The sequence below is a fragment of the Helobdella robusta genome (assembly GCF_000326865.2).
Source record: "Helobdella robusta unplaced genomic scaffold HELROscaffold_10, whole genome shotgun sequence".
In the NCBI taxonomy this organism is placed as follows: domain Eukaryota; kingdom Metazoa; phylum Annelida; class Clitellata; order Rhynchobdellida; family Glossiphoniidae; genus Helobdella; species Helobdella robusta.
The window spans coordinates 2,472,253-2,486,998 of NW_008703571.1; the positions used below are offsets into that span (position 1 = coordinate 2,472,253).

At 31.3% G+C, this 14,746-nt stretch overlaps 1 protein-coding gene across 1 annotated transcript; it reads right to left on the reverse strand.

Moving 5' to 3' along the window:
- Window positions 1-6,928: 6,928 nt before the first annotated feature.
- Window positions 6,929-14,444, reverse strand: HELRODRAFT_108932 (hypothetical protein; the record flags this gene model as incomplete). Its single annotated transcript, XM_009011926.1, has 16 exons — window positions 6,929-7,498; window positions 7,821-7,885; window positions 8,297-8,349; window positions 8,483-8,496; window positions 8,672-8,787; window positions 9,075-9,190; window positions 9,318-9,389; window positions 10,187-10,324; window positions 10,726-10,803; window positions 11,184-11,250; window positions 11,562-11,763; window positions 12,102-12,171; window positions 12,900-13,026; window positions 13,273-13,357; window positions 13,894-14,002; window positions 14,352-14,444. 16 exons carry the CDS (start codon window positions 14,442-14,444, stop codon window positions 7,443-7,445), a joined length of 1,461 nt encoding a protein of 486 aa, XP_009010174.1. The 3' UTR covers window positions 6,929-7,442.
- Between the last annotated feature and the right edge of the window lie 302 nt (window positions 14,445-14,746).

Below are 14,746 nucleotides of genomic sequence, written 5' to 3' on the forward strand. Positions count from 1 at the left end.
CCAAATTTTTTTATAAATTGACCTCTTCATTGATAATAGTGGCTTGATCTTTTTTTAAGTTTGACAAATCTTTGGTGGCTATATCATTTAAAGCGTTCTTGTCACTTACCACAGTCGTCTGAAAAATGGCAAATTTTTTAACTTAGTTCTGTTAAAAGTAGCGATTATAAAACTGATATGACCATCTTATAACTACTCTTCTTTAATAAATTTGAAAAGATTCATATAATATATAAATAGTTTTTAAAAATAATTATAACTTGTTGAATATTTATTGAATATATATTTGAACAGCAAGTAATTCATTGTATTCAATAAACAGGACAGAGAGGTCTCACATACCTTTGCAGCAGCCTGGTTCGTAAAACTAATCATATCATCCAATGTTGGCAACGTCACTGGAAGACCCAGCAGCTGTCATGACGAAATTTAAAATAACAAATTATGAAATAAAATTATACTTCAATTAAATACAAAAATTATTATAAATTATAATAAAAAATTATAAATTTAAAGTTATAAATATGTTTTATCATTTAACAAGTTTTCGTTTGATGTAAATACCTCAAATTAAAGAAATTGAACTAAAAATGATGATTTATGTCAGTTTAAAAGAACAAATAAAAACAAATGAATTTTTTTTTGTAAACGTTTTAAAAACTTATTGAAATCTAACCGAAGTATTAACTTCTGGCAATTTCTCAAAAGCCACAATTGCATCGTCAAAATTTTTTGTAAAGTCAGAACCAAATATTGGCAAACTGGAAAGGTTGAAATCGTTAAATTTACTTTCAAAAGGCTTCAGCAGATTTGAAACTGTTGCATTCTGGTTTGCCGGTGTTCAATATTTTGTTTTCATTTTGTAGTTTTTAGATATATCATTATATATCAGACGTAAAATATTTAAAAAAATAATTTGAAATGAATTTTAATAATAAAAATTTTTGAATATCTGACAATGCCTACGCACTATTGTTTCGTTGTCAAAGATAACAGTATCAAACAAAATGTTGAAGAGGCTCTCGTTGTTCATGCAGTACCTGACGATGATTAGTAACGATTTTAATAAAAAAAAAACATTAATGAATTGCTATAATTCGCGTGAAGGAAAGACAAAACAAAAACTTATAAATTATAAATTCACTTATAAATTCCGGTTCGGAGAATGTTCAAATTTGTGATATTGATGTTGACCGGAATGTCTTTAAAGAATGAAACGCTGCGAATGGATGAGTTTATTGACGGGCCAACCAGTGATTGAACAGATCTGTCTGCTAACTGGGTTGGAAAGTGTAAAGATAAATAGGAAATTTAAAAAAAAACAAATGAAATAGATTTAAACAGAGATAAATAAATTTATATTTAAAAAAAATTGTATTTTGTGATCAAATAAATTTGAGAACTTACTCCAAAGTACGTACTACTAGCTCCTTTGTTGATATCTCTGCACACTTCACCATATAGCACACTGCCGACTAAAAAAAGTATGTAAACCACTGGAGATAGTGGAACGCTGACTGAGTATGAAACTCGACTGGATCTAACGTTTCAAAATTATAAAAATTATAAAATCATATGTTGGGAATACGAATATCGGTAGCTCAAAACAACATAAATGTTAAATAAACTTACGCGACAAAAACTTTTTCACTGGTTCCATCCTTTTTTCCTTTGCAGGCAGGTCCTAGGATCAACGCAACTATATTCAACAACACAACTGGCAACAAGGTGAAGGCCACACCCGCTACTAACGTTTTTCTTTTTAGAGTAGTAATGTTTTAAATATTTTCAAGATTAAGTTTTTTGATTATCAACAATATCACATTTGTTTAAATCAAATTGAATATTATTTCCAATATGAGTATTAATTTAGAATAAAACATGATTAATTAAAACATTTTGTAAGAACATTTTTCATTAAATACCAACACAACGATGGCAGCTATGTCCAAATATGATTTTATGTCGTTCCAGGTTATGGTCAAAAATAACGGCTCAGTTGATGATGTGTTTAAAAATTTCATCTGTGTTCAAATGCATATATTTTAACGTTTCAATATTTACATAACTTTTATACCATTTCTCAAAGACAACTTTTGAAAATTGTGTGAAGTAATGAAGGACGGAAAAAAACAAAAAAAAACAAAAACATTACTTACGTACGGTCCCAAATAACTGTTCAATGAAAAATTGGCAATAGAGTCTTTCAGGTTTTGGAATGTATTTGCTTGATCAAGAACTGAAAAAATATTTACAACAACCCATTAAAAAAGTTAAAAAATTATTGATAGTTTTAGCATAAAATAAGCAATCAATATTATACCTGATGATTTAAAAAATTCATTCATGTTAAGAACAAAAATTATCTCACTTTCGTTGAACTGATCGTTGAAATTAAATGAAGACTCCAAGCTTATCTATAGGAGTAAGTTTTAAGTTAATTACAATTAATTCCTTATCTATAAACTAAATTAATCGTTTAAAAAATGAAACTATCAAAAAAATGTTCATTTCAATTAATCCGCTTATTTTTGTCAGATCAAATCAAATAGTTAATAAAATGAAATGAAATGACATGGGAAACAAAAAGTAAAGATTTGTAGAAGGCTGCCATTTAAAATTTAAAAGCAGTTAACTAAAATTAAAAAACAAAATAGTAAAAAATATAATGAACACAAAATTGAAGCATCAAAAAAGAAATCAAATTGTATCACAGCCAATACTATAAAAACAATTACGAAGTTGTTTAAACAGAACAGTAAAATCTTAACATATTAATAGCTGGTTCAAAGCCAAATATTTTATTCTATTTGTTATAAATTTTCTAACGGAAGAGCTGGCGTCGTTAAAATCGGTGGAATATTTTCCCAGATCTGGTAGCTGCGTGTGAATATTAGAACGGTGATTTTGAACAGCAGGATTTAGAATTTAATTAATTTCATACAAAAATAATAACAACAGACAACTTGTAATAATTAACTTGATTATTACAATAAATGTATAAATTAATCATCAAATATTATTCTGGCAGAATACCCACTATAGCAATGTAACACACGCGATGGTTAAATTTTACCTAACAAATATATTAAGAAAGAAGTTGTAAAGACAAAACGTGAAGAAAAAATATAACATACCATAGTAGGGACTCTTAAAAAAGTCCAATTACTATATGCACCAAAGGCCATTTGACAATCGGCGTCTGGACAGCTAGACAAATTTCCTTTGGCATTTTGTCTGATCGTCTCCAGACTACTGTTGAACTTGCCGTACTGATCAGTTAAGAAGACGGATAAGTTGCTCATGTACGTCAGGTTGTCCTTCAGCAGCGAGATAGCTTCCAAACAAAATTTACAAAAATTCAGCGATTAAAAATAATCACAAAAGTTTGAAAAAAGTTGGAAAAAAGTTATAATAAATCATCAAACACTCTACGATTTACATAATACATTACATTCAGGAGTTTATCAAGATTTAAGATGAAGAATAAAATTATGCTCAAAATAATTTCTTGTTTGTAATTTACATATTAATTTTTGAAAGGCTTCAAATTTTTCGTGGAATAAAATTATGCGTTTTACTAACTATTAAACTCAACGCAGGAGAAAAAATGTTTTCCTCAAGTTTTTGAACCTTCCATGCTTCAATTGCAAATTTCTATTCATACCCATTATAAAAACTTAATAATCATGATATCAGCTTACAAAATGTCAACAAAAAACATTTACAATATTGCAGATTAGTTAGATCTTCAGTCAACCGGGGGCAGGCAGAACAAGCATCGGCCAGACCATTTTTTATCTCAACTATTAACAAAAATAGGATAGTAATTATTCAATCAGTTTGTATTATTTTTGAAAATTACTGTAAAATTTTATGAAGTTAATTTTTTAATCCAGATGATAACAGAAAATGCTGATAAATGAAGAAAAGTATCGAAATGATTGAATGCTCATGTAACAACATCATCAGTTTAATTTAGCACATGTGAATAAAATTAAACAAAAGTAAATTACCGTTTAAGCCTTTCAGACTATCATTAATTTTTCCGACAAGTTCGTTCACATCTAAATTTCGGTTGATCTCCTTCAAAAACAAATTTAACGTTCGTTTGAAACAAACACACACACACACGCACACACAAAAACACACATACACACACTAAAGAATACATAAATATGTGTAGGCGTGTGTGTGTGAGCGCGTGTATATGTGTTACTAACATTCTTAACAGTCTCAACGTAAGCAATCAAACCGAGAGCTGGTCCGAGGAAGCCGCCAACGAAAGGTATAGTTGTGGTGTTGTCAGATTTTGTTAAATTGTCAATCATGACAGTTCCACTTACTAGTGATGCAAAAGCTGCCAGGCTTTTTAGGAAAATAAAAAAAATTTGATAATTTTCTGAATGGAAAATTGAAAAATCAATATAAGTTTTCCCACAAAATGAGAGCAGTTATCCCGATGACGACCGCATAGAGAATTCCAATGAAGATTTTGTCGGAAGGTTTTTTCGTCTTTTTTGCGGTTTTCCCACAACAGCAACCAAGATTTCTGAAGCAAGAGAAGCAGCAGCAGGACATTGACATGTAAATGATCACAGCGAGTCCTAAAGCCAGGAAAAACACATAAACCCAATTGGTATTGAGGACCTAGAGTGTAAATGAAATTTTTTGTCGTTAATTTGCTGACATACCAAATGTTACTTTGTCTCATTTATAAAATAAATGTTTTCAATATTCTTTTTTATAAGATAAAAACGGCTCAAACATGTTTCACATGTGATAGGCGGGAATACGTTTGTTATCGAACTCGGTCACTCTAACACAAGTATCAGAAGTTTTTCACTGTGCACCACCAGAACATACAATGGCAATATATTGATACAAACATCGCATTCGTAAGAGTAATGAAAGACGCCATGAAGACATAATTATTCGTTATAAATTTGATAAAAAAATAGGAAAGACTAAGAACATTAAAAGTGAAAATAAACGAATGATAAATGTCCTTCATACCGACTAACACTCACCGTCAGAACGAACGTGTTGACGCTCACAACGGGCGATGTCCAATTGATGTTCTGCAGATCAGTGAATGAGGCGTTGTTCAAGTCGATGTTGTAACCTTAAATGATTGTGTGTTAGTAACAAGCTACGATATTTAAAAATAAAAATCGGAGTAATAGTGCATTGTCAAATAAAAAACAATAAATATTAGTTAATTAAGTTATATTCAAAAAGGTTTGTCACGGTCAACAAAATCCAACCGGTTTTTAAAACTGAAGAAAATATTCCCGAGCCAGACAAAGTATTTAAGAAACTGTTGGTTATGGAGGACACGGCACTAATGGTGCTGGTCCAGAAACTCGTTGTGGCAAGGCTGTTCGTGATGTAGGCCGTCACATCGGGGACGCCACCAGCCGACTGTGCGACAGATACGTCGAAACATCCAACGACGATCGCCACGAAAAATAATTGTGCTGACGATTCCATCGATAAAAACATAAGTATAATTTATGTTTTCAAAAAAATACGGGCTAGTGAAGTTGCTGGTTTGGTCTGAACCATGTGGCTTTGGGGAAAGTTTAGGTGAATTCACCAAAGATACATGACATCAGGTCGGCTAAACTTCCAAATCTCAACTACATTTTGAATAATATATCTCTAAATTTAGTCAAATTAATAATTAAAAATCGTTATTAAAACGTAGCCGAAAATGTTCTTAATTTCAAAATTCACCAAACGAAAATTAGTGTGTAATGCAAACAGTTCCAGCAACTACATTGGCTTATGAGAACATAAGACGAAAGTAACAAAGTAGTAATGGCAATCAGAACTGCATTCAGTATGAATATAATTATGTTAGTAAGAAGAGTAAGAATTATAATAATCAAGTAATTTACACTCGGCTGCATCCAATCAAGCGTGAAACGAGCCTAGCGATCTATTGAAATTTCACTCTAAAACTTATGCTAGTCGTCATCGTTATAAAACTTCGCTAAAAAATTAAGATTCTGTTAATTAACATTTAATATTTACGCATCTTATATGAAGGTATAAATTCTCTAATAGTAATGATAATATAAACACACACACACATATATATATATATATATACATATATATATACATATATATATATATATATACGCATATACATATCTACTAGATCAATTTTAGTTTGAAATTATGTTCAGTTTGAAATGAATACGCATATATATATATATATACGCATATACATATCTACTAGATCAATTTTAGTTTGAAATTATGTTCAGTTTGAAATGAATTATATGCATTGTCTTGCTAAAATTATTCACATAGCAAAAATGCCTACAGCCGCATTGTCTTAGTTAGTTAAGTATTTATACATACACACACATATATATGGGGTACTGTAGCGTTCCTATATAACGCCTGTTATATCCATGTACTGTACACACTTCCTAAATGCAATCAAGCATTTAGATAATCACAATGTGTGAAGGCTGATGTATGTTGATCAATCAATCGCTACGAGAGATTGTTTTCTTTATCTGGATTAGTGCATATATATATATATATGGGTGTGTGTGTGTGCGTGCGTACGTATAATGTTAAGCAAGTATAACAAGTCACAACAAATGAAATTAACGATTTAATGGAAAACGAATTTGTTTAATAAAAAAAAGAATGTTTGTTTGTTTTAAAAAGTTATATGCACAGAAAAAAGAGGAAATTATTATTAAGAGCAGCCAGGCAAGCAACTTAGGGTCTTAAGATTGAAAAAGTATGCAAATATAACTTTGAACTGAATAAATTTTCATAAATTTTCATATAGATATGTGTGTGTGTGTGTGTGTGTGTTTGTGTATGTATGTGTGTGTTTGTGGTGTGTGTCTGCGTGCGTGTGTGTTTAAACGCAAGTAATGGTCAAGTATGATTTAAATGAAAATTATCATTATGTTAATAAATTCACATAAACATAATGGCCAAGTTTACATTTACACAATTACAAATATATAGAAGCTAATTAACTATGCACATTGTGAAACAGGTAAAAAAGATTTTACACAATTTAAAAATAAATGGAAATAAAAATATATGAAAGTAAATATGGAAGGCTTGAAGTATTTCTGATTTTCAACTTTAAAAAGAAAATGTATTCAGGCATGTAATAGAATCACTCCTAAAACATTTAAATATTTATCGGAATATTGTACATCAGACTGATAATTTCGGATTGTTTCTAGTTAAAAGTTGAAACTTATCTAAGATACAATCAGGATAACACGCAGAAGAAATATAAATAAATAACGAAATTCGCGAATTAATTAAAGAATAATTCTAACTAAATATTAACCATCGAATATTCATCTCGTCTCGTCTTCATATTATATAACAGAATCGTAACTTAATAAAGCAGCCTAATAGGAGTATAACAATCATATCATGCACTGGAATCATAAAGATCTGAATGGTCTTGGACCTTTTGGCTTCTTAAGTCTTACTGGAAAACCTAAACGAAATTGCAAAAAGAATAAACATTTATGAAACAATATAAACATTAATAAACAAGTATAAACATTTTAAAACTAATATAAACATATACAATCAAACATAAACATTTACAAACAAAAGCAAACAAATGAAAAAATTCATAACCAAACACAAACCTTTACAAACAAATATAAACGAGAAATAATTATGACAAAATAATTATGACAAAATTAATAATAATCATAATAATAAAAATAATAATAATAATCTTCAGTGGAATTTTTTCCTCATGTAAAATAAATACGAATAAATTATTGAAAATGCATATAAATAACGCTAACCAATGTTGACTCCTCTGTATATATATTCAACTGTCGGTGTTTTCTGTGCCAAGAGATGATTCTGAGATGTTTTTTTTATTATTATTCTTTATTAGGTATTACAGAATGTGACTGTTTATTTTGAGTAACTATTAAGACGATTGAATACTTGCTGAAATGGAAACAGTAAAGTTGGGTACAAAATTAAAACTCTGAGAGAAAACTTAATTTAAGATTATTTAAAATCCGAAAAGAAAAAAAATATTTTAAATTTGTAAAACTAACCTGGCCTGTTTGATTGAAGAAATAGATTAATTCAGTTTAATTAAATAATTAAATATAAGTAAAATAGTATATTTAGGCAATTAAGTGATACATATAAATATACATACACACACACAAACATACACACATGTACACACACACGCTTATGTTCACACACATATACACACACACACACACACACACACACACACACACACATAAGACGGTACTAACCAGCATACGTTTTCGCGGGGACTTTTGGTGGTTCAGAATGAATTGGGTAAGGCTGTTGATTTTGTTTGAAAATAAAAAACTCAAAAAACAAATTCAATTTTAAATTTAATTAACACTTCTAATTAAAATAAAAAATAATTATGAATGATTTATAACTGGACATCGTCGAATGATTCTCAACTCACATAGTCTGGATTGTCTGCATTTAAAATGTTTGAAAAAAATTAAACTAAAAAGTATTAATTAAGAAAAATTATTGTAAAAAAAACTAAAAACCGTTTACAAGTTAATTCAAAAAAAAAGAAAAATAAATGATGATTAAAATTATAAGAAACAAAAAACATGAAGCAAACAAAGAGAAGGAGACGAAAGACCTTCGTAAAGTGACCTGCTGTACGAGCCAGCACCACTGCCACCACCATTCCAATCATTCTTTCGATCGCCACTCAACGACTTGTTCAACGACAACTTCGTCTTGTTAGACAGACCTCTGTGGATGTATTTTTTAATAAACAATTAGTTTCATAATGATCGATACAAATGAATTATAGTCGTCTTTTAATAAGTAGCCCACACATGTGCCCAACTGTTTATATGCTATTCTATAGTCATAGACAAACTTACGTGCCACAAAAATTGCACTATCCACACCATCACACCACATCACACGACGTATGAACAACACCTGCTTATGTATGTAAGCCGCATCATACAACGCATCATGGCGCGAATGAAAATATCACAAAAGTGCAACGAAAATAGTTGAAAAACAACTACTGGGTTGAGGATTTTTGATGGCTGTTCATATTTTTGTAAGTGTTGTCGTCGTCTTTGTTGTTGCTGTAGCTGGCGTTTTTTGAAAAATCAACTTTAGGTGAAGGCGTTCGCGATTTCTGCAGCATTTCAATATATAATTAAAGTTTTCAATTCAGCTTTATGAACGTTCAAAGTAACTTAGTCTTTATCCATATTTTTCTCACATGTCTTACATTTTTACGAAATTTTAACAAACTCGCTCACGTCTGTGGTTGAAATTTTTGCAGTCTGTGGGCCTGGCAGCATGACGATCTTCGGCATCGTTGGTGGTTTGTACTTGGTAAGGAAATCATTTCGAAGTTTACCGTTGAAATTTTGTGAAAATAATCTTCAAAAATTGCGAAACAATTGATGCTTAATTAACTTTAAAAAATGCCAACCTGTAACTCCCAAAAAATTATTTAAAATACAAAATCGATAATCTGTAAAAGGAACTGTTACATCATTGGACCGTGATGCTAAAAGCCACATATTAACTAAAGAACAACTGTCAATCTCCTGAAAAACTCTACTAAGCACCGAGGATTCAAGCTAAGATAATGAAGCAAACAAAATACTAAAAACATTAGTACGTCATTTCGTTTTTCAAAATGCATTTCAGAGGAGAATAAATTTTGTGTAAGACTAAATCTAAAGGACTTGCCTAAAACAACCGTAAAACAAAATACTAAAAACATTAGTACGTCATTTCGTTTTTCAAAATGCATTTCAGAGGAGAATAAATTTTGTGTAAGACTAAATCTAAAGGACTTGCCTAAAACAACCGTAAAACAAAACATACCAATAGCAACAATTTACACGCTTTCAAATAGCATACATTCATTGTCAGTTGTATCGCAGCTGGCATTCAATGAGGTTGTATGCATAGAAAACGCATTTGAATGGTGAAAGTCAGTTTGACGATTGAAATGAATTACACTACTACTAAATTACCTCTAAATGGAGTTACTACTGACTGACTGGATTACTAAGTACAAATACTACCAACTAACACAGAATGCTACACAACTGATTACAGACATTAAATAAATGTCGTTAAATAAATACCACCGACAGCCCAATACAATTACTACCATGACACTCTCGTACTCGCCATCGTCTGAAGCATTGCCAGTCATGGACGGTCTGTTGCCGTAGTAGTGGCTCTCGATAGCCTGCAACTTCTCGCGGAACAATTTGGCCACAGCTTCATGCACGTATTGGTACTGTTCCTAGAGACATCATTATCCTTATCACTATCATCATCTTCGTCGTCGCCATCCTCCTCCTCTTAATTATCATCGTTATCACACACCCAACCCGCACACACACACACACACACACACACACACACACACACACACACACACACACACACACACACACACACAGATATACGTATACACCGCACACACACACGCACACACACACACACGCACGCACACACACACAGAGACACTTAAATAATTAACCAACAATAATTAAAGAACAAACATCAAGAATAATAATTATGCCTATGCAAACATACCCAGTTTAATAAACAAATATATAACTCTATATAAAAATAAATATATGTAAATATATAATTACTAAAAATAGAATAATAATAATAATAAATTTATAATAATAGGACCTGCGTTTGTACAATGGCCATTCTCTGCTTCCGCATCTCAACGATGACGTCATACAAATTAAATTTTTCCGTTATTTTCTGTAGATATGTAGGAAAGAATAGCAACAAAAACAACAACAATAATAATAATGATAACAACAACAACGTCAACAATGATAAATAAACTGCAATAATGAATTTTATATTAGTTGTATGACAGTATCAATTGAAGATTTGATAACACTTTTTTTGTTATTACAGCCCAAAATACGTTACACTAGCACACATAAAAAAAGCACTCGACTAGATTACAGCAATTATCAATTAGAAAAAAACCATGCAAATAGCAATATAACATTAGAAACAATAACATCAGCAGCAGCATAAGACTGACAAACATTACAATATAACATTAACAACAGCAACTTCAACCGCGACAGCAGTTGCTACCGAAAGCTACCAAATTTCAACAGACTGACCCCGTTATCGAGAAGAGCCTTCACGTAGTCAATGACCATGATGGTACCTGTCCTACCACAACCGGCGCTGAGGAGGTTAATTTGCAATAAACAATCAACCAATTAGTAACTCTATCAACTATTTAAAGAAATACGTTTCACATCGGATGGCGAATCAAATCTGTTAACGCAGGCGATATGAGTGTTATATTCTGCGTTTTTATAGCGAGGAGAGGAAGCTTGTATGTACTAAGAACTAACCTGAAACAATTAACCAGCCAACCGACCAACCAGTCAACCAATCAGCAAGTCAATCAGTCAATCAACCAACGAACCAATCAACCAATCAATCAACCAACCAATCAACCAACCAATCAACCAACCAATCAATCAACCAACCTGCAATGAACAACAAGCGGTTCAGGCCTTTCAATAGGATGAATCTCTCGCATGGCAGTGATGAGTCTGATGATGGAATCGATACACTTGGGGACGAACTTGTCGGGCCATTTCGTGTAGTGCAGATGAGTTACATTACGTTTCGACTTTCCGTCAGTCACGAGTAACTTCCGGCAGATTATCGTCTCCTCTGCTCTCGGGACTGGCATCTCTTCTAGCTGGAGACGTGAGGGTGTTAGGTTATTAATTAAGTATTCGATTAACTAATCATCCAATAGCTAATTAGAATTTAAGCTGTTAATGAAATTCATTGATAAATAAAACAGCAAAAGATTTTTTTTATCCGACCAACCGAATCTGGTCACTGCTGGGCACTTTAACGTTACGACATCACACCGGCCAATACAACAAAAGCAACCAAAAGTAATAAATATAAATACAAACTAACAATAAAAAAACAACAACAATAACTACCACATCTACGTTAACAAAAAATAACTAAATCATAAAAGCAAATTTGTTGCCTGTTAAGTAGTAAACGTACCATTCTAACGGTTAAAGATCCAAATTTCAACTCCTCTTCCTTGCTTATGTTCCAATAACGTTGACACTTCAACTAAGTTGTGTGTGTGTATGTTTGCTCGTCTGTGTGTGTGTGTGTGTGTGTGTGTGTGTGTGTGTGTGTGTGTGTGTGGTGTGTGCATATGCCTTCTGTGTACAAACGCTCTTCTATAAATACACTACTAACATTCGCTCTTACTTAAGATGGAAATATTCCAATTAAACCAACAATTAATTATCAATAATTATTATTAATTAATAAAATCACCGAAATGTAATACAATTCAAAGTAATTATTAGCACACCTTAGCATGAATGCAGTATAACTTCTTTGAAAACAACCATAAATAAGATCACTACGACATAAATATAATTAAGCAGAACCAATGAAAAGGTGAGGAAGTAGCGACGAACGAAGATATAATAACGAAATGAAATATGGCAAAAAATTGAGAACAGATTGACATAACACGAGACAACAGACATAAGATATAACGGGTATGAGATACAGCGAGTATGAGATACAACGAGTATGAGATACAACATGTATGAGATACAACATGTATGAGATACAGCGAGTATGAGATACAACGAGTATGAGATACAACGGGTATGAGATACAACGAGTATGAGATACAACATGTATGAGATACAACATGTATGAGATACAGCGAGTATGAGATACAACGGGTATGAGATACAACGGGTATGAGATACAACATGTATGAGATACAACGTGTATGAGATACAACAACGGGTATGACACAATGGAAATACCTTTGGCGGAAAACCCTCCATTTCTTGGCAGGCCATGACTACCATAGTGACGTCATAGTCCCAGATCATCGCCCAGAAATCGTCGACAGTTTTTGGCAGTGGTCCCTGGGCAGCTATGTAGTTCTGACTGGTTGTTGACTGGAAGTTTCAAAGTGCATGTGAGTTGAGCATTATTATTCACCATTAATCATCATTATTATATTTTAACAGACCACAAACTACAAAACAGGATTTACCAGCATTATAAAATGATTACATAATAATTGTTCAAATTTGTCATTTATCCACAATGTTTTTATCATTTTCATTGTATTATAATCGTAGCAGCAGTAGCAGCCACAGTTGCAGTAGTAATGGTAGTACAACTAGTGACCGCCAATTACTAACTTTGATGAAACTAGCGTTGATGTAATCAGTTTCATCTGACTTTCTCTTCAATTTGACTCGACAGAAATCAACTATAATAGTAATAAAATAGAAATAAAAACAAAATAATAATTAAAAGAGCAATAATGATGATAACAATGTTATTATGAAGAAGAACAGGAAAAATCTGAAATATAACACTACTTTTACAAAAAATTTTTCATAAAAAATTAATTAATTTATTTATTAAACCCAAAACCAAAAGTTGAACTGGAAAAAAATTAATGATTATTATAACTGATTATGAGATAAAAATTCTTTGGATATCTAATCCATCCAACATTCAGCTGCATTATTCATTCATCTATTTTGCAATGAATTCGAATACTTATTCATCCAATCATTTGCCAATATGTCTGTACACAAATACATCCATCCATTTTTATATGTATACAATACATACACTAATACATATCCATCCATCCGTTTATTCATTCATTCATTCATTTATTCATTCATTCATTTATCCATCCATTCATCCACCCATCCATTTCTTTAACTGTCCATCTATCAATCCATTTATCTATCTATCTATTGATCCATCCAACTTCAAAATCAGCACACAAACATGGAACGATGTCTTTGTATCTGTTCTTATGGATGTTGATTGGTTTCTCTCCCTCGCTGCTCGAATAGTGGTTCTCAGTTTTTATGTTCTGACTGAATTCTCTCAATTTCTAGAATAAATGTTTTTCATTGGTTGAAAATTTTGACATACATCAAAAAATTATTCACCATCATCATTATCAAAGCCATAGTGAAAACGTTTATGACATTTATACTCATTTTCATAACAGTAGCATTGATGTCATCATCATTATCCTTTGCAGCATCATCATTAACATTTTTCATATCAATAACATCATCTTAATTTCAAGCTTATTACTTTAACCCTTAAAGCAGTCATCATAAATTGTTTATTACTTCATCATCAAAATCATCACCACACCTCAACACGGTGACATCATCATCATCATCATCGCAATCAAATTATCATTACCATCATCATCACCTCGGAAACCTCACCATAAATTCAATCCCATAAGATTCGTCACCCCTTCGTTCGATTTCATCCAAATTTTGTTGATGCTCCAAAAATTTTCTTAAGTAATTCTCCATTAGAAATTTTGTCACTTTGTTATGTTTCCTTAAACTACAATTATAAAATATTTATTAATTATAATACTACAATCCTAAATGTTCCTTTTAGTTTCTTTAATTTAATTTTATAAAAAAATAAAAAACAAACACGGCCAAAACAAAACAAAAATATAATTATAACATTATATTATAAAAAATTGAAAAAATTATATTTTTCTAATAATTATATTATATTATTAATATAATAATTAATAAATAGAATAGTCATGAAAAATAAAAATATTGAGATAAGTACAAAGTTCATCCATCCAAGCAGGAAA